The 19,253-nt window shown below is 39.8% G+C and overlaps 5 protein-coding genes across 6 annotated transcripts in view; 3 read left to right on the forward strand and 2 right to left on the reverse strand.

Annotated features, from left to right (window-relative positions):
• LOC111456981 (peroxidase 7-like) overlaps positions 1-2,258 on the forward strand; it is a 3,938-nt gene extending 1,680 nt beyond the window's left edge. Inside the window, exons 2-3 of the mRNA XM_023099069.1 lie at positions 567-909; positions 1,731-2,258. Coding sequence (XP_022954837.1) covers positions 567-909; positions 1,731-2,134 — 747 coding nt within the window. The 3' untranslated portion in view covers positions 2,135-2,258. The remainder of the gene's footprint in view (positions 1-566; positions 910-1,730) is intronic.
• Positions 2,259-3,509: 1,251 nt separating this feature from the next.
• LOC111456980 (GDSL esterase/lipase At1g71250-like) lies at positions 3,510-5,236 on the reverse strand. The gene is made up of 5 exons (XM_023099068.1): positions 4,914-5,236; positions 4,692-4,819; positions 4,304-4,546; positions 3,915-4,170; positions 3,510-3,823 (listed from the first exon to the last, which is right to left on the reverse strand). The coding sequence occupies exons 1-5, from the start codon at positions 5,179-5,181 to the stop codon at positions 3,597-3,599; spliced, it is 1,122 nt and encodes a 373-aa protein (XP_022954836.1). The 5' UTR covers positions 5,182-5,236; the 3' UTR covers positions 3,510-3,596.
• Positions 5,237-9,086: 3,850 nt separating this feature from the next.
• Positions 9,087-10,295, forward strand: LOC111456693 (protein UNUSUAL FLORAL ORGANS-like). The gene has a single exon (XM_023098665.1). It carries the CDS (start codon positions 9,087-9,089, stop codon positions 10,293-10,295), a length of 1,209 nt encoding a protein of 402 aa, XP_022954433.1.
• Positions 10,296-11,391: 1,096 nt separating this feature from the next.
• LOC111456978 (C-type lectin receptor-like tyrosine-protein kinase At1g52310) lies at positions 11,392-14,660 on the forward strand. 2 transcript variants are annotated; one of them, XM_023099065.1, is made up of 6 exons: positions 11,392-11,592; positions 11,922-12,022; positions 12,165-12,216; positions 12,578-13,009; positions 13,183-13,753; positions 13,838-14,660. In XM_023099065.1, the coding sequence occupies exons 2-6, from the start codon at positions 11,933-11,935 to the stop codon at positions 14,367-14,369; spliced, it is 1,677 nt and encodes a 558-aa protein (XP_022954833.1). In that variant the 5' UTR covers positions 11,392-11,592; positions 11,922-11,932; the 3' UTR covers positions 14,370-14,660. The 2 variants fall into 2 exon arrangements, with proteins under 2 accessions (XP_022954833.1, XP_022954834.1); XM_023099066.1 differs by having other exon boundaries at positions 11,929-12,022.
• A 6-nt stretch (positions 14,661-14,666) lies between these two features.
• Positions 14,667-18,871, reverse strand: LOC111456979 (allantoate deiminase 2-like). The gene is made up of 12 exons (XM_023099067.1): positions 18,598-18,871; positions 18,059-18,153; positions 17,398-17,501; positions 17,239-17,323; positions 17,037-17,153; positions 16,643-16,752; positions 16,455-16,560; positions 16,237-16,323; positions 15,406-15,648; positions 15,207-15,332; positions 14,959-15,120; positions 14,667-14,877 (listed from the first exon to the last, which is right to left on the reverse strand). The coding sequence occupies exons 1-12, from the start codon at positions 18,752-18,754 to the stop codon at positions 14,755-14,757; spliced, it is 1,515 nt and encodes a 504-aa protein (XP_022954835.1). The 5' UTR covers positions 18,755-18,871; the 3' UTR covers positions 14,667-14,754.
• Between the last annotated feature and the right edge of the window lie 382 nt (positions 18,872-19,253).

A 19,253-nucleotide genomic window follows, 5' to 3' on the forward strand; every position in this document is an offset into this window, starting at 1 on the left:
TTTTTTTTTTTTTTTTTTTTTTTTTGAAATTTTTATATCAATGTTGTTTTATGAGTATTTTATATAAAAAAAAAGATATATTTTTAAATATTTTTAAAAATTTAAGGGTATTTTTTAGTCCGACTTGAAAATAGCTCCTTCTACGTCTGAATTGTAGTCTGTAGAAGCATCTTCAGCTACGTACCGGGCACAAGTTCTCTACTGTGCTCAGGTAGTTTCTATCCAAATTAAAAATATTTTTTAAAAATATTTAATATTGGAGGACGAAAGTCCTCGACTTATTTAAGGAATGATCATGTGTTTATAAACAAATAATACTTTTTCATTCGTACCTGACTTTTGGAAGAGCCCAAAGCAAAACCATGAGAGTTTGTGCTCAAATTGGACAACATCATATCACTGTGGAGAGTTCTTAATTTTTATTTTTTTATTTTTTTTATTTTTTTTTTATTTTTTGAGAGAAAAATGATTAATTGACCATAAAAAGTGAAAAAGGGTATGTATGAAAATTTTCCAATGGAAAGCCACTAACAAAGCCGCCGCCGGCCGGGGTGGTGAAACCGCAGGGCTGCGACGCTTCGATTCTTCTGGATTACGAGGGAAGCGAGAGGAGGGCTCCGGCGAGCAAGACGCTGAGAGGGTTCGAAGTGATCGACGACATCAAAGCAGAGCTAGAGAAAAAATGCCCCAAAACAGTTTCTTGCGCAGATATTCTGACCGCCGCCGCCCGAGAGGCCACCATTCTCGTCGGCGGCCCATATTGGACGGTGCCTTATGGTAGACGAGATGGAGTGGATTCCATCGGCAGCGAAACTGGATTGGTACCAATGGGTCTTGAAGGCATCACTGATCTCATCGAACGATACCAATCTCTGGGCTTGAATCTCGTGGATTTGGTCGTTCTTTCAGGTTCAAAACTCTTCAATCACTTAAACTTATGCGTCTAATCTGAGTTTACGAGTAAAGAATACATTTCCATTGGTACAAGGTCTTTTAGAAAGCTAAAAGCAAAATGCAAAGTCACGAGAGCTTATGCTAAAAGTGGACTATATCATACTATTGTAGAGAGTTGTGATTTCTAATATGGTATCAGAGTCATGTCCTTAACTTAGTAATGTCAATAGAATCTTCAAATATCGAACAAAGAAGTTGTGAGTCTGAATCGGAAAGGTGTAGTCAAAAGTAACGGTGTCGAACAAACGGTGTACTTTGTTTGTTCGAGGATTCTAGAGAAACAGTTGAGCCTCGATTAAGGGGAGGTTGTTCGAGGGCTCCATAGGCCTCAAGGGAGGCTCTATAATGTAAGTCAAAAGTGACTCAAGTATCGGGTGTACTTTGTTCGAGGACTCCAAAGGAGTCGAGTTTCGATTGAGGGGAGACTGTTTGAGGGCTTCATAGGCCTCAGGGGAGATTCTATAGTAGAAGACAAAAGTAACCTAAGTGTCGAACAAATAGTGTACTTTGTTCAAAGACTCCAGAGAAGAGTCGAGACTCGATTAACGGGAGGCTGTTCGAGGGCTCTATAGGCCTCAGTGGAGGCTCTATAGTGTACTTTGTTCGAGAGAAGATGATTGTTGATGTTCGTTTGGGACTAAGGAATACATCTTCATTGTTATGATTCATTTTGGGAAAGTCCAAAGTCTAAGTCAAAGTGGACAATATCATACCATTGTAGAGACTCGTGATTTCTAACAAATCAAAATTTCTCAAGAATTTGAATAATTTTTCAGGCGCGCACACCATCGGCAGAGCGTCATGCGGGTCGATACAGAGCAGGCTTTACAACTATAGCGGAACGGGCAAACCAGACCCATCAATGAGCACAAGCTACGTCAATTTCTTGAGAAGAAAATGCCGATGGGCGTCGGATTACGTCGACCTTGACGCCACGACACCGAACAAATTCGACAACGCCTACTACACGAATCTGCCAAAAAAGATGGGTCTTTTGCCGAGCGATTCAGCTCTGTATACCGACCGAAGAACTGCGCCCATCGTCAAGGCTTTGGCGTATCAGCCATCCCTTTTCCGCCTCCAATTTGCTGTGTCCATGGCTAAGCTTGGGAATGTTCAAGTTCTTAATGATCTTTTTGAAGGGGAGATTCGAACCAACTGCAGTTGTAGGAATTATTAATTGATTTTGTCTTGTCGTTTATGATCTTCATGCCTGGATGATTGATTACCTTTGTTGAATATCTTTTTAAGTTTTGTTTTGGTTGTTGGTAATTTGCTGCTCCAATTGATGTGTTTTGTGTTCTTATTTTAAGATTGAAGTGTTCTTTGCCACCAAACTCGAGCTCCAAATGATCCTCGGAGTTGTATTTGGCTACGATTGATTGTGTTTATCACACTTTGTAACCAGGAAAATCAATCTTGCTCGGTAGTGTTATACCGATCAGAAGGATACTTAATCTGTTTCTATTGTTATACGGATCAGTATCATTTTTTTGACTTATGTTATACAATTTGTTATTTTTCTCTCGTTTAATCTTCTCGCGGTTATCAATCCAATTAACCCGAACTTTTGGATTGGTTCAAAAAAATTCCTCAATTCAACCCGATCCGACCCGTGTACACCTACTTTTGACCATTGTTTTGGCTGTGGTGCAGGTCTTACTACCCTAAACTACTACTAATTATCATACTTTGTGTGGTTAGTTCAGTACAAATATGACCTATTTTGACATTCAGATGGGGAGTAGAACAAAATATCTTATCCCTAGCAAACGCGTTTTAAAAACTTTGAGGGGAAGTCCGAGAGAAAAAACCTAAAGAAAACAATATCTACTAGTGGTGGGCTTAAGCTGTTACACTAAATGTTTGTTCGAAAGTTCACCGATTTAGAGGAATAGCATGTTGGTTGCCTTAGTTTCTTTTGGATGTAAAAACCTTCTGAGCAAGGGCCTGAAGATTATTGTTGCTGCAGCAGTCGATACGGGAGTGACCGAAGCAAGGGCACGGATATTTGGTCATATACTGAACCCAATAGGTCTACTAATGCTATCTTCATTGGTATGAAGCCTTTGAAATTATACTCAAAGTGGACAACATCATACCATTGTGGAGAGTCGTAGTTCTTAACACCTATGCCATCATCACGAAGCCGAAGAGTGTGCTGACTGACAACAAGCTCGTCAAAATATCCAAGCGAGAGAAGAAAGCAATAAAGTCACTTGTTATGGGAATCAAGAGTGTAGCCTTGATGATGGGAATTCTAGTCTTTGGATGGACGAGCAAGCTAAGGAGGAATCATGTGTTCTCGAGCAATATGAGTCGTATACCGAGCTTGCCCGAGAGATCCCATTCAGCGCCCATGTTGCTCTCTATGGAAATGGACAAATGATAATGGATAAGAACTAGATCCAATATCGACTAGATTGAGTTTCTATACTCGAGTTATTTTTTTACATTAGTATATACTTCTAAAGTATTCAAATTTAGTCCTTGAAATTTAATTCAGGAACTTAGAACGTTTATACATTCATATTCATATTCATATTCATATTCATATTCATATTCATATTCATACATGGTGTCTTCATCGACTTGAGTAGCACATACATTACAGTAGAAAGAGAGGTGGATGTGGTGCGCGATTACAAGGATAGGAGAGCCAACTGTTGGATATTGATGGGGTAGGAATCAGAGGGTGGACCTCTAAAAGCTCGGTCGGCAAGCACGACGGAGGCAGCCTCCGTTGGGTGATAGGCATCCCAAAACGCATACTCATCTCGGTTAAGGCATGGAAATTGGAGTGGTAAGCACGTTATTTGGCCTCTGTTTAACCCAACTCCACAGCATGCCGTGTCCACCACTCGAAACCCTACCACACATTCAACCATAAAGTCACGAAAACTTATATCAAAGTAAACAATATCATACCATTATAGAGGTTCATTGTTTCTATCACTCACCGTAGTTATCTGGGTTGTTCAAGATGTCACCAAAAATGCCATAGATATTGGTGTACACGAAGTACGAATCCGGGTACTGGCTATTCAACTGAGTTACTAGCGATCTCAACCCTTCGTTAAAATCTCCCAACATCTCATTCACGTTATCCACACACCGCCCTGGAAGCGCCACGCCAGTCGCCCGTTGGTTCGGAATGCAACCCAACGGCCCAATTCCGGCCACCACAAACTTCCTTAGCCCTGCACTTCGTAGTGCCTGTGCATGCATGCAGTTTCAACATTTCTTAGTAAAAATCATACATGGGTTTGTTCTGAAAATTTAAAAAATGAACAATTAAGGCCCGTTTGGAATGACTTTTCATTCTAAACCGACTCGTTAAACGACTCACGAGAAGCTGTCGAGTATAGCTGTTGAGAAGATGGTCGGCGAATTGGTTGGAGGTGTATCTGAATCTAGAAGTATAGAGATTGGGCATCAGGTAGTTGTTTATGTAATCGTTGCTTCCAAACGCCATGAAAGCCATGGATCTCGATAAGTAGCGAGTCAAATTCCAATTGTCCATTGTTTTTCTTAAATCATTCCGAGTGCTTTCGAAGTTCACCACTTGCTGATTTAAACTGTACCTCTCTCCCTGCACTCGCACGTCATAAATTTACGATCAGAACAACTGGGTTGGTCTAAAAAAGACACCAACCCAACCCAACCCAATCCAACCTAACCTAATCCAACCCACGAACACCCCTAATTTAACAAACACAAAGTCCATGAAAACGTACATAGTGTCTACCGGTCTCATCGAGGATGCCAGCAGCCGCCGAAGCGTAATTAACACCTTTAAGGATTCTATCTCCCGAAGTATCGGGATTTGCAAACTCTTGAGCGTTCGGAATTCCAAGGTAATCAACTACAAGTCAAATCACCACCACGAATCAAGAACACATCAATCATTAAGACCCTTAATAGCCATCATTAATCAATAATCAAGTAATTAGATTTACCAATCATATCTATAACAGTTCTTCCATTAGAGAATCTCCCGGTCGGACCACCACGAAAATCAATCCCATAAGGGTAAAAGTTAGCTCTAGCAGCTGAATGAAGAAAATTATTGTTGCCAACATCCACAAGAGAGTCTCCAAACACGAAGATCGCCGGGACCCCATTTTCCGCTAAGGCCATCTGCTTCGAACGTTCGAACAAGACGAGGACGAGGACCAGAGTGGCGGTGGTGGTGGCGGTGGCGGTGGCGGGACGACGTTTCGTCATTGTAAGAGGAAATATTGAGAGAAAAGGGGATTTGTTTGTGGTTTGAAGATGGAGGAGTTTGTGTGGCTTTATAAGAGGGATTAAGGGTAAAGTTGTTTTGATGGCGAATCTCAGCCATTTTGGCTCATGTGCGTCTTGCTTGATCAGTCTTGAATGAGGGAACTTTCATGTATATCGGTTTGGAGACAGGTGTATTTCATGCATCAATCTGTGTTCATGTTTTGTAACTGCCTCTTCTTTCACTAATCACTCTTGAACTTAATCTCTTCCAAATATTACTCGAGATAATTGTCGTTAGACGTGAATTTGAAGGGAAGAACGTGACCGACAAGAGAAATTTGCACGTAAGTGTAGAGTTTGTCAAATTAGGACCAATAACACACTCGATTGTGACAATTAGAGGATTGTGGGTTAGGATGACACAATAACACACTCGATCTAGATGAACACAAAGAACAGGTATGTAGATGGTTCAGTTTACTATGTAAGATGGTTGAGTAAGCTATACAGCAGCAGACTCCAAACCTAACATTGTGTAACACCATGATTTACACGCTATCATGGCCAATCTTATGGAGAAATCAAACCCTAATATACTTTTTTTACTTTTCTGTGTGTCTCTATCAGACATTAGGTGAGGTTTTGTTCATCATCAACCAAGCTTCACTTCATGTTGTCTATATGTATATTTTCTTCGTTCACGACTTTAGCCGACTTTCCTCTACTCCAAGTTAAGTTCTAAGACTCAACCTTGCCTTATTACATCCTCTTGGCTATTAAAAACATAACTCAAGCGCTATCGATTCGAAATTTCATCGGAATATGTTTGGATCTTTTGTTGGTTCAACCTTGAAATGCTCAACGGAAGCTTACCCATGTCATGATACACATATGTGTCGGGGTTTATGGCTTACCAGGAACATAATGATGCAAACTAGTATTTAATTGGGCATTTATAATGCTAACCACGACATAATGAAAAAAAATATATTGTGCCAATTGAGAACTATCGAGTCTCAATAATACTCGCGGTGTAACTCCAAGTATCGAGATATCATCTACCTTCACTACTTGCTTGAACACACATATCTAATACTAACCCATTAGTTAACTTCCTCTTTGCGACCTCCCAAACATCCATTCATCATTGCACTATTGACGTATGAATCTTCCAGATTCCAAGTCATTTACGCACAACACGTTGAAGTCTGACCCTCTAACATAACCTCAGACACATGGCAAATAGTGTCATGTTGGCACATATGTACCACTTGACACTGTCCTTAGAATCTTATTCCTAAATAAAGATGTTTAAGACACTCGTCTTGCGACGATTGCCCATGTCACGACACCCGCATGTTCCTTAGGCTATCAGAATCAAGGTGGTATCCTTCTATACAATATTCAAATTCTAAGACAGGTTTGATTTGGCACTCGTACCTATGCACATCAAAATGAAAGATTATGGAAGAATAGGTCTAGCCATCTAGCATATTTGTATGAATTCGACCCAACATTAGAGTCACTTATTGAGTATTTATAATACTAAGTCTTTCCAAAATGTTTCTTTTTCGAGCAAGAACATTGACATTCCAATCGGTTAACGGTGATTGCTACCGTTAGCTTTCGTAACATGAAGTTTGAGAATTATACTTCAAAAGTTAATAGTCTTAATGATTTTTCTTGAGCCCAACCAAACGTTTAATGTTCATGAAAGGAACTCATAACATACTTTTAACGACCCTACTTTTAAAATCTAAGTTTAAGTTTGTAACGGCCTAGACCCACTGCTAGTAGATATTGTTCTCTTTTGGCTTTCCCTTTCAGGCTTCCTCTCAAAGCTTTAAAACGTATCTTTTAGAGTTACCCAACAGAACCGGTGCTCATCCAGATACTGTCCTATTTGAGCTTTCCCCTTCCGAGCTTCCCCTCAAGGTTTTTGGGCTTTCCCTTCTGATATGAACCACGACCAAGGAATTTTCATACCTCAAGGTCCAATTACAAGGACGAGAGCCAAGAAGCTACAACAAACCTTATACAGTTATATTCAAGCTATGGTGAGCTCATCAAAGGAAATTCTAGAAGACGTTGGAGACCTCACTTATATGTTATGCAAAGTTGAGCTTCAAGACAGAGATGAATTAAATGCACCTTAAGTTGCATTTAATGAACTCAGCTGAATTTATCAAATAGTCCAAGGATGACTAATAAGCACATTTTATTATTTGCATTATGTAATTATAGTTTAACTATTTGTTGTCATATTTAAGCTAGTTTTAAATATAGGAGTTAAGGTTATATTGTAACCCACATAGGTTACTATATTCCACCATTAACTAGCCATTTTAATATGGAGGGTATGGGTATTTCTCATTTACTAGCCCATTTAATTTTGGAGTTATGTATCACATAGGTTAAGGTTGGTAAAGGCTATATAAAGCCTTCTTGTGTTTGATTAGAAATCAGATTTTGGAATTAAGAATAGAATTTCTATTTTAGCTTTGTTGAGAGCTAAACTTTCCTTGCAAATTCTTGTGTTTAGAACTTGCATGTAGAGTCATTCAAGTGGTATTGTTCAAATCTCTTGTGGAGTGATTCGAATCACGAGTTTAGAAACGAGTTTTCTTTACTCTTGATCTTGATCATCAAGGTAATCCGTTCCATACTCTCCCTTGGGTTGATTTTCATATCACCTTCTAGACTTTCCCATTACGTACATGTTCGGGAAAGGTTTCTACATCTTTATAAAAGGTGTGAGATGTCACAAACTTTGACGAAAGGCCCAAATTTCAGCAACAAATTTCAGCAACTTTGATGAGAGTTAATGAAGAGGTGAAAATAGAGTGAGGGGAAGGGAAGTAGCAGAAGGAAAAGATGTATGAACAGCAGAAGTAGAAGTGGAAGAAGAAGGGTTGCTTCAAAGGACACACAAATTTCCAAAACAAAACACTCAACTTTATGCTAAATAAGGGACATTTCTTAAAGGAGGACAAATATTTCCAAAAGTGATTCAAAGAGCTTTTTCCACTTTAGAAAATGAAAGGGATTGACAATAACAACTCATTCAATTCTGACTCAGATTTTGCATACCCTTAACAAAACCAAGCAATAGCCACATTTCTGTAGCACTAAGATGAATTATTACATCAAAATTATCTAACTCCCTCGCTCGACGCCATTCCCGGACCTAGCAACAAACGGGCAAGCCGAGCCGAGCCTGAATTCAGACCAAACTCTTCTTTGTTTGAGCTGCACCCACGAAAGATCTTGTCCTCGTGGGACTTGGGGAGGGAGTCTCAATCGATCTTTTCTAGGGTTTCTCATCACTTTCTAAACTACCACCTAATCTATAGATAAACGTTGTAGATCTGTATTCTCTTGTATTCTCTCGTTCCACCGGTGAGGGAATATTCTAAGAGAAAAAATGTGAGTGAGATAAAACATGTCAGTAGTCATACAAATCAAGCATCTTAATAATTTCGTTTGTACCGTGACAACGTATGCCTGGAATTGTAGGAAGTCGAGAAACAAAGTTGTAGATAAGATTTATGGGTTAGGCTCACGTATATGAATAATACACATTTCAGTTCAACGAGTCTAATTCTAATTGTGAGCACAAACAATAAGGATAACGAGCGTGGAGGCTAAGCACGAGTGTGTAAGTGAATATTGTCCTTCCAACCTCGGCCATTGACAAAACAACTCGAAACGACAGAACCAACATTCAAACTCTCCAATTCATCCTATAAAAGCTTCCTCTTCTTCACAATCTCTTCAACCCCACAACTTCCATTTCCCTCAACATGAGTTTCATAAACTCCTCCATCACTTTCCCATTTAGCTACAATGTTTTGGGTTCGAATCGCTTTCCGGGCTCGACTAGTTCGAACCCGACAGAACCCATGATGGATTCAAGAATTTGGAGCAAACTACCGGAGAGGCTGCTGGATCGCGTCGTGGCGTTCCTCCCTCCACCGGCGTTCTTCCGAGCTCGTTGTGTCTGTAAAAGATGGTACGGCCTTCTCTTCTCCGCCACCTTCCTTGAATTGTATCTCCAACTTCCGCCGCACCGCCGCCATTGGTTCCTTTTCTTCAAGCTCAAGGCAAATAAGACCCAAATTTACAGAAATTGTGGTGGCCACTCCCGCCCCATCTACGAAGGCTACCTCTTCGATCCATACGACGTGGCGTGGCACCGCCTCTCCTTCGCTTTAATCCCGCCGGGATTCTCACCGGTGGCCGCCTCCGGCGGCCTAATCTGCTGGGCACCGGACGGCGGAGGTCCCAAAACCCTAATCCTCTCAAACCCAATTCTAGGGACACTCTCCCAACTTCCCCCAACGACAAGACCACGCCTTTTTCCGTCGATCGGCCTCGCCGTAACGCCATTCTCCGTCGACATAACCATCGCCGGCGATGACTTAATTTCCCCCTACGCCGTGAAAAACCTCACCGCCGAAACGTTCCATATTGACGGCGGCGGGTTCTACTCCATATGGGCCACGTCATCCACACTCCCCCGGCTATGCAGCTTGGAGTCCAGCAGAATGGTCCACGTGGACGGAAGATTCTACTGCATGAACTACAGCCCATTCAGCATCCTAGCGTACGACATGTCGGAGAACAAATGGTGGAAGATCCAAGCGCCGATGCGTCGGTTCCTACGGTCTCCAAATTTGTTGGAGAGCAGAGGAAAGTTGGTGTTAATGGCGGCGGTGGAGAAGAGCAAGCTGAATGTTCCAAAGAGCTTAAGGGTATGGGCCCTACAAGGGTGTGGGATGACGTGGATAGAAATGGAGAGAATGCCACATCAGCTCTACGTGGAGTTTGAGGGGATTGAGAAAGGGAGTGGATTTGATTGCGTGGCACATGGGGAATTCGTGGTGATTATGATAAAAGGGTGTTGGGATAAGGCTGCGCTTTTGTATGACGTGTGCAAGAGGACGTGGCAGTGGATTCCACCGTGTCCCTATATTGTTGGAAGTAATGATGATGACGGGGAAGACCAAGTGGTGTTGCATGGGTTTGCTTATGATCCGAGGTTGGCCACGCCGGTGACTGGACTCATTCATCAGCTCTCTTCTCTTCCATTTCACAATTTCAATGCTAATTAATATCATGGGTTAATCAAAAGTTTTAGCTTAATTTTATGGGGTTTTTAGTTTGTAATGTTTGGTAGATTGGTTATTAATTAATTAGCTGTCGTGTTAGACGGGATGCTTTTATGTTTATTACCATTGTTAAAATGACAACTCACACACGTGATCTAGACGAAGAACATAAAGAATAAACGAGAGAAAGATCAGTGCTAGGTATTGGGCGATGTGTCGTGAGGATGCTGGCCCTTGAAGGTGTGAATTGTGAGATCTCACATCGATTGGAGAGGAAAATTAAGCATTCGTTATAATGGTGTAGAAACCTCTCTCGAGCAGACCACATTTTAAAATCGTGAGATTGACGACAATATCTAATGGGTCAAAGCGGACAATATCGACCGGCGGTGGGTTTGGACTATTATAGTATAGAGATGTGGTTCCCGATGATATGGAAACCCTAGAGATCTAAGATCTCTTGTATGTTTAAATATGTAAACCCCTAGTTCACAAATGCTAAAATCCCGTATGATTTGAATTAGTTTGTTGATCAAATATCTCAAGATAAGAACACTTGTTTAACTTAGCTATGTTAATAGAATTCTCAAATGTCGAACAAAGAGTTGTGAGTCTCGAAGAGGGCTCCATAGGCGACCTCAAGGGTGACTCTATGATGTACTTTGTTCGAGGGGAGGATTATTGTTGGGACGGAGTCCCACATTGAGTAATTTAGGAAACAATCATGCATTTATAAGTAATGTTTGGTTTATAAGTAAAAAATATATCTCCATGGTACGAGACCTTTTGGGGAAGCTCAAAGCCAAGCCGTGAGAGCTTATGTTCAAAGTGGACAATATTATACAATTGTAGAGGGTCATGATTCCTAATATGGTATTAGAGTCATGCCGTTAACTTATTTATGTCAATAGAATCCTTATATACTTTGTTCAAGGGCTCGAGTCGAGCCTCGAATGAAGTTAAAAGTTCACATTTCTCTCTCTTTGAAAAAGTACCGTTCATCTAGAACATCTCAAATAATTATTAAAAGAAAAAACACAGAAGGCTAAATTTGTAATTTTAGAATATCTGCAAGTAAATAGACAAAGCAGTAAGTTGGGGTCAGAGTCGCCAGAACGCATTAACTTCCAAACTACTCCGCGCTGCTCAGTGCTTCACTCCAATGCCTTTTGCTTGATTCTTAATGACCACCACCTCTTCGAAATCTGGTCGATCTCATCGTCCGAAATGCTGAAATTCATATACATGGAGACGCCGAGAAGAAAACGGTGAATCTTCAAAGTCTACGCCCTGTCGGCTGGTAAGTCTTTTAATGTTTTCGTCGTTAATTTGATCCTCCAAATCTCGCTACATCTGTCTTTGATGCATTCAAACTGAGCGTTCCGAGATATTTTGATTTTGGTTCTAATCTTGTTCGTGGATGTTTTGATTGTTTTTTCCTGGAGTATGTAAATTAGACGTTAATTTTAGCTATTTTAGGTGAAATTATTTGTTCGAATCACTTCGGAATATCGATTTTTGTGCTTTCTGTGCTAATTAGGTCTGATGAAAGTGTTTTTTTTCTTCTTGTGCGATCTCGTTATAGTACGGATTCTCTTTCTGGCTAACCTTTGGAGTTTTTGTGCTTAGGGTTTAGGGTAATGGCTCCGACGGAGTTGAAACCGCTTTTTTTGCAATTTCTTCTGCTTCTGATGTTGATTTGGGTGTCCAGAATAGGCGCCTCGGATACTGTAAGAAACTTGAGTTCTACTCGTTTTTATCTTCTTTGCTGCTTCACTTTGTATTGTGGTTTTGGCTTTTTCATTGGAATCAATTAAATGCAGTGCCCTGGTTTTGGGAAATTATGTCATGATGTTTCCTTTGGATGTGTAGATGTTCAACGAGTCAGGGCATTCGGTTGTTTCCAGTAATGAAAACCCAAAAGGTATACAGTTAGCTTTTAGAATTGCTATTTTGCCTCCAAGAGTTTGGTGAATTGAAGGAAGAAAAAAGTTTTGGGGCTTTTTCCGATTACGTCGTTAATCTGTGAAAAAAAGTTGTTCCTGTTTTCTGAATATCAAAGACTTTTCTCTGTTAGAACTCTTCGTTCATAGTTAAGTCGGATTCTTCATCTGCTTGCTGATTATTGTGTGACATGTCCTATTTAGATTTCGAGTCTTACTCTTTTCTTCCTTGTATTCAAGCATACTGCATCCATAAAAGAAATTGTTTCGATAATCTGTTTCTCATTGTTATACTATGGTTATAATATGGCATCCTCATATTGCATTCGTCTCTGTGGCTAGGTTGGTGCCCTCATGGTTGGTTTATTAGCCCAAACAAGACTAAGTGCTACGGTTTCATGTCGGTTCCTAAATCATGGAATGAATCAGAGAGCCAATGTAACGAGTATGGCGGGAACTTAGCAGCACTGATAACATATCAAGAGTTTAGCTTTGCGCAAAATCTGTGTAATGGAACTCTTGGTGGCTGTTGGGTTGGTGGCAGAGCGTTCAACTCCTCGAATGATTTTGTTTGGAAGTGGTCAGATAATGTTTCAAAATGGAACGATTCCATGTTTCCCAGCACAGCTTTGCAATCTAATTGCAAAAATGTCTCGTGCCACGCGAATGATTCAGTAGAAACATGTACTTTGATATCTGGTGGATTGGCAACACCGTTACTTAAGGATGAGAAATGCAACAGTTCTCACCCTTACATATGCATGATAGATCTAGGTATGGCATCATCTTATTAGATCTTCTGGTCATATTATCCGTCATGTTTTACCTTTCCATTCAATAGAATGAATCTAACATGTTTGTTGATTCCATTTCCTCGTTCTTTGGTGTTTTTGTCGTTGAGAGATGTCGTAATCCACACTGAAGTTATGTTCTTTTCTTTGTATCAGATGGAAGATGCCATCGCATGCACTGCCACAAGGAGTATCTAGTCATACTAGCTGTTGTGAGTGGGTTGATAGTTTGCACGACGTTAGCTGTGGTGGTTTGGCTTCTTGCCTACAAGAGGAGCAAAAAGCGGAGAAGGTCTCGAAAGCCATCGAATACTGCAGCTTCTGCATTGGTACCACCTTCATGGAAGGTGTTTACCAAAGAAGAGCTAAGATCGATTACTAAAAACTTCAGTGAGGGAAACCGTCTTCTCGGAGACACGAAAACAGGTGGTACATACAGTGGCCTTTTACCTGATGGTTCAAGAGTTGCAATTAAAAGGTTAAAGAAGTCCAGCTTTCAGAGGAAAAAGGAGTTCCATTCTGAAATTGCAAGAGTTGCTAAACTTCGTCATCCGAATTTGGTTGCCCTGAAAGGATGCTGCTATGACCACGGTGACCGCTACATTGTTTATGAATTCATTGTTAATGGTCCCTTAGATAGATGGCTTTACCATGTCCCAAGAGGTGGTCGAAGCTTAGATTGGACCATGCGAATGAAAGTCGCCACGACTCTTGCCCACGGGATTGCGTATGTACAAGTTTTCAATTTATGTCCTTCCCACGGGTTATTACTTTGATTAATAACTACTCATCTTTCATGTTTTCTATACAGGTTCCTACACGACAAGGTCAAGCCACACGTGGTACATCGTGATATCCGAGCCAGTAATGTACTTCTCGATGAAGATTTTGGCGCACATCTGATGGGAGTTGGCCTGTCGAAGTTGGTTGCATATGAAGTGATGCATGAGAGGACTGTGATGGCAGGGGGAACCTATGGTTACCTTGCTCCTGAATTTGTCTACAGAAATGAGCTAACGACAAAGAGCGATGTCTATAGTTTTGGGGTGCTGTTGCTTGAAATTGTGACGGGTCGAAGGCCTGCACAGGCAGTTGATTCTGTTGGTTGGCAGAGCATTTTCGAATGGGCAACGCCCCTCGTGCAGGCTCACCGTTACCTAGATCTATTGGATCCTCATATCACAGCCACATCTACTTCTGAAATTCCGGAGGCTGGTGTTGTTCAGAAGGTGGTGGATCTTGTGTATGCTTGCACACAGCACGTCCCATCCATGCGCCCTAGAATGTCGCATGTTGTTCATCAGTTGCAACAATTGGCACCCTCACCTCTCACTATGAAGTAAAGCCATCCATCTGATTTCAAGTTTCCTATTGCAAAACTCCAACTTGGAAAGAAGCCAGTTAGTTTAGGACAGGACCCCTAGTAGTTAGCTATATTTAACCCAATTTCTGAGTAGTATAGGGCATGTTCAGAAGTGTACGAGTCAAAATCGTGTTCGGTAATGCCTCTTAACCCTAGTCCCCCGCGTCCACAATGGCACGACCGCACTCCACTTGGTCAAACTGTTGTGCAGTTTGATCTGTAATGGTGTAATAAACACAATTATTTAACATAGATTAACAACTTCTATTAAGCAGAATGAACAAAGATGGATTGTACAATTGAATTATCATGTTGCATTTATACTAGGTTACTAGTTTTGCGTACAGGGAACAGAGGTTATAAAATTACAGATGGTTTTCTAGAAATTCCAAGACTGCTAAACCTGCAGCCCAAATGTCGTCATCCAATACATGCTCGGCAGGAGAGTGACTTACGCCTCCACGACATCGGACAAACAACATTCCCACCTGCCAATTCTCTCGTTATCGTCCTCATCATCATATAATCATGTCGATGCAAGAATTATGGTACATAAGTTGAGAACAAACCTTTGTCAAATAAGACATAGCCATTGCATCATGCCCTGCTCCACTCATTAATATAGGTACTTCCTCTTGAATGTCGCCTACCATTTTTTTGAGGGCCGCAGAAGCTGCAGATTTCAGCTGCGAGCTCAGCTCCGAATCACTGATTACAGCATTTGCATCATGCTGGAAGGAATGGACAGAGCAGATTATAGTTGTGTAATGGAATTCAATGATAAATGTGAACCAAGGACTTGATGGAAGATACACACCTTACGTTCAATATTGCACGAAACGGATCGGCTACTGCAAATTTTATGTACCTGATTAGAGAATTCATAAATTACAGCTTCTCGTCCTATGTCATCGATGGTACGTAAATCCACAGTGAAGGTCACCTATAACGTGCCGAACATTAAAAATTGCTTGGTAAAAAGTAAGGTCTGCAGTGCCTCTATATCAAATTCTTACCTGGCCAGGAATGACATTACTTGCACTGGGCCATGTTGATATCTCTCCAACCGTACAGACAAGAGATGTGGAAAGTGACTTCAAGGTAAAATCACTGCAATGACCATCAAAAGATAAGTAGCTCTCTGGTTGCTTACAGAGCTTTTCCAATTGTACAATCAATTCAGCTGAAGCTGCCATGGGATCCTGGCGCAAAGGCATTGGAACTGTTCCTGCATGCCCCTGAGAACCTCTCACTGTAACCTGCAATCTTTGTGCATGGATCGCTCTATCAAACGAAATCCACATTCTAAAATAAATCCATTCTAGTTCATCTTTTCATGACACAAGAGAGCAAAATTTTCTTCCTCTCAGTTATTATAAATAAATTACCAACATACCAACATATGAAATTCATCACCAATAATACTCTAAATGTTAAACATAAATTATATTACCACCAAGCACCTCACTACGGAATGTAGCATGGCTACTACTTAAGAATAGGGGAAATAGTAGGTAAATTAACCACGATATAATATATCTTGTAACTTTTTAGGATTAGGTAGTCGAATACTGCAGCTTTTCGACCATGGCATATAACGTATCTTGGGTTAAAGTACTACTTCAAGTTCCACTTTAGGAGTATGAATCCAATCATAGACATGTTTATCAACCATGATATATAACAAGCTCGAACTCAGCATGACCATTAATATTTCAAAATGTTATGATCCTGGCCTTTAGTGTAAGGAAAGCACTTCAAATGAAGGATTACCGCAATTTTTTAACTAAATTAGTTATTAAGCAAGTATATTTCTCAGTCTCCTTCAGATCGTTTAACTCATGTACCTTTAGTCGTGACTGCCCAGCAATGCCCCTAACCACTCCAAGAGGAAAACCAGTCCATTCAAGTACAGGTCCTTGTTCGATATGAACCTGAGGTCAAAGTAAACGATAATGTTCTCAAAATAGTCGAAAAGTATTGATTATCGTACATAAAGTTCTAAAAATAAGTTTTAAGAGCAGAACAAATACTACAAATTTCAGAAGGGCCCTCAGAGTCATACCTCAACATATCCCCATACAGACTTGCGGTCATACTTGAGTTGCAACAAGTTCTCCTCTGTTATCTCCACTCCACTCTCCGTAATAACATCTTTTATTGACATACCACTGATAAAGGATTATTTATTAATATGCAAGTAATAATGAATGAAAAGGATCCATCCAGAGAATTTGGAGTTATGCAACAAACCTTTTATCTGATATTTCCAAAGACGAAACTGGTAAAATACCAGCAATAGCAGCACTTCCCAAGAAGGTTGATTGAAACCTCACACCCTCTTCATCACTGAAGGCAATCACCTGCACAATTTTGTGGTTGATTATAGCCAAATGTGAGAAGGTAGAAAATGTTGTCATGTATCAGGACCAATGATGTCCCTAATGTGTAGTGAGAGTTCCATTTGATAGCCTATCAAACAGTTTCCCAAATTTAAGGTACTTTTTTCTTACAACCTACTCAAATGGAATACATTTTAGAAAAAATTTCCCCAGATGATAACAATTGGAGGAAGTTGAGATGAGAAACAAGTCAATTATTTCTTCTAAATTCACTATGGTTGATGAGAAAGCAAAATATCCCAAACCTCAATTGGCCTCTTTAATTCTTCTAACTTCCCACTCATATAGAAAACTTTCAAAGCAGAGATAGCAGATATGATGCCTAATGCGCCATCAAATTTTCCAGCATCAACAACAGTATCCTACGAGGAAAAGAAGAGATTTCAAATCTCAGCTTGATGTGTAACATAAATTCTTGCCTCTGCTTAGGGGAAGTCAAATAATCACCAAGTGAGAACCAATCAGCAAAGCTTCAGCACTTGCATTCCTTCCCTCAGCTCGACCATGTAGATTTCCCATACAGTCCACCCACCTGAAAACGTTCATGAACATGAGTCAAGAACAATATTAAAACTCATTCAAGGTGAGGAAATGTAGAAATCTAACGTTCTTAATCCAGAATCCTCCATCCATTTTTTAAGAAGAAATCTTGCTTTGATAGAAGCTGGACTCAAGAACGTCCTCTCAAGATAGCGAGCAGCATCACTTACCTGATAATTGGGGACAGTTGTAAGATAACTCCGAGTTACCAACTGGAAATAATTATAACATAAACACAGAAAACTCATCATTGAACAGTTTTAAGTTGGATTAGAACTCAACCTCTGGAATTCAGCAGGTTTATCTGGGGGACGGGGAGGACAACTATTCATAAACTAAGCTACAATATATGGAGCATGGCATAGAATGGAGTTTGATATTAAATTTGCAATAATACGCCATCCAAAATTACAATAAGGTTTCTAAGCAATGAAGATATATAAAATTGCCAGAAAAAATTATAAGCAAATCAAGGGAATGTTTCAAACAAACCAAAGAATCAACCTAATAAATATTTCTCAAGAATCATTACTTTCTCAAATTATCAATTTAGGGGTCAACACAAGTTATGGACATTTTTATAATATGAATTGAAAACAACAGTACAATCGGATACAAGAAACGAAGATATGCATTCAAATAGTCCAATTATTCACTAAATTTAATAATCACCAAACAATTGTAGCTAGCAGAGAGAGATGGAAAGAGAGAGGTCATGGTCCACTACCTTCCCTAGCTCGTTCAATCTTCCTACTGCTTCGTCTTTAAGAATTTCCACAAACAAATCATCCCTTCTGTTCTTTGAATCTTCGGCTACATCTCCTGAAAATTGTGAATAATATTTTCAATTTTCAGTGCTCGAGATTCAACCGTTCGGTGACATGACAAATAATTTCACAAGGCTATGACAACTAGAATATCATCATAAAAGCTGATAAGACATGGCTATGACGACTTTAATGAGCATGATACAATATTTATTACGATTTCATCAATGATAGATAACTCGAAGGAGAAGAATCAGATCTGTCAACTCCTCCGAGTAAACACAAATCAGCAAGAAACAAGAACAAATGATTTTGCAAAGCTCAATAACAGTGAGTGAAATTCCGTCATCTACGTTATCCATAAAAGTACAAACGAGTGGTCCGTATTCATTTCGATTCAATTTCATGTATTCTCACACAGAAACATCCATTCTCCATTTCGAAGCTGTAAAGAGAAACACATCAAGATGAAGCCAGAAAGATAGATAATCAAATATACCAGTAAATGCGTAAGCGGTGGGAGGAGATGAAAACAGAAGGAAAAAGAGCAGGTAGCTGAAGAAGAAGGAGAGAGAAGAATGCTGGTGATGATGATGATGATGATCCTTGATGAGAAAAGCTGCCATGGAATCGGTGTTAGCATAGGCAATGGCCATAGCCAGCGGCTGCACAGAATCGGAGAAGAAGCGGCAGCCGGAGAGCTACGGCGGAGGCGGGAAGCAAAGCCTGTTGGATTTAGGAATTTCCCTTTTGTGTGGTGCCGAATACAGAAATTATTTATTATAATATTAACCATTTTTTTTTAAATCAAATAGAAATTCAGAAAGCCTAATTTAAAGCTTAAATTCAGCCGCCATTACTTAATATTCTATTTTCATCAATAAATATTTTAATAATTCCTTCTCTAATATAAATTAATTAAATATTATGCTAAATTAATAAAAAATAGTTTCAATAATACTTAAATAATAATAAAATAATAAATCAAATAAAATATTATCGTTAATATTTTATTTCAAAAATACTCTTAAACTTTTAATATTCATTAAATACTTGCCGCTTAACATTAATATTTATTTAAAAAATAGCTATGAAATCTAAAAATAGTATTAGATTATCAATGTACTTTATGACTGCTCCAGCCGATGTTATGTA

The sequence above is a fragment of the Cucurbita moschata genome, unplaced genomic scaffold (assembly GCF_002738365.1).
Source record: "Cucurbita moschata cultivar Rifu unplaced genomic scaffold, Cmos_1.0 Cmo_Scf00019, whole genome shotgun sequence".
Lineage (NCBI taxonomy): Eukaryota > Viridiplantae > Streptophyta > Magnoliopsida > Cucurbitales > Cucurbitaceae > Cucurbita > Cucurbita moschata.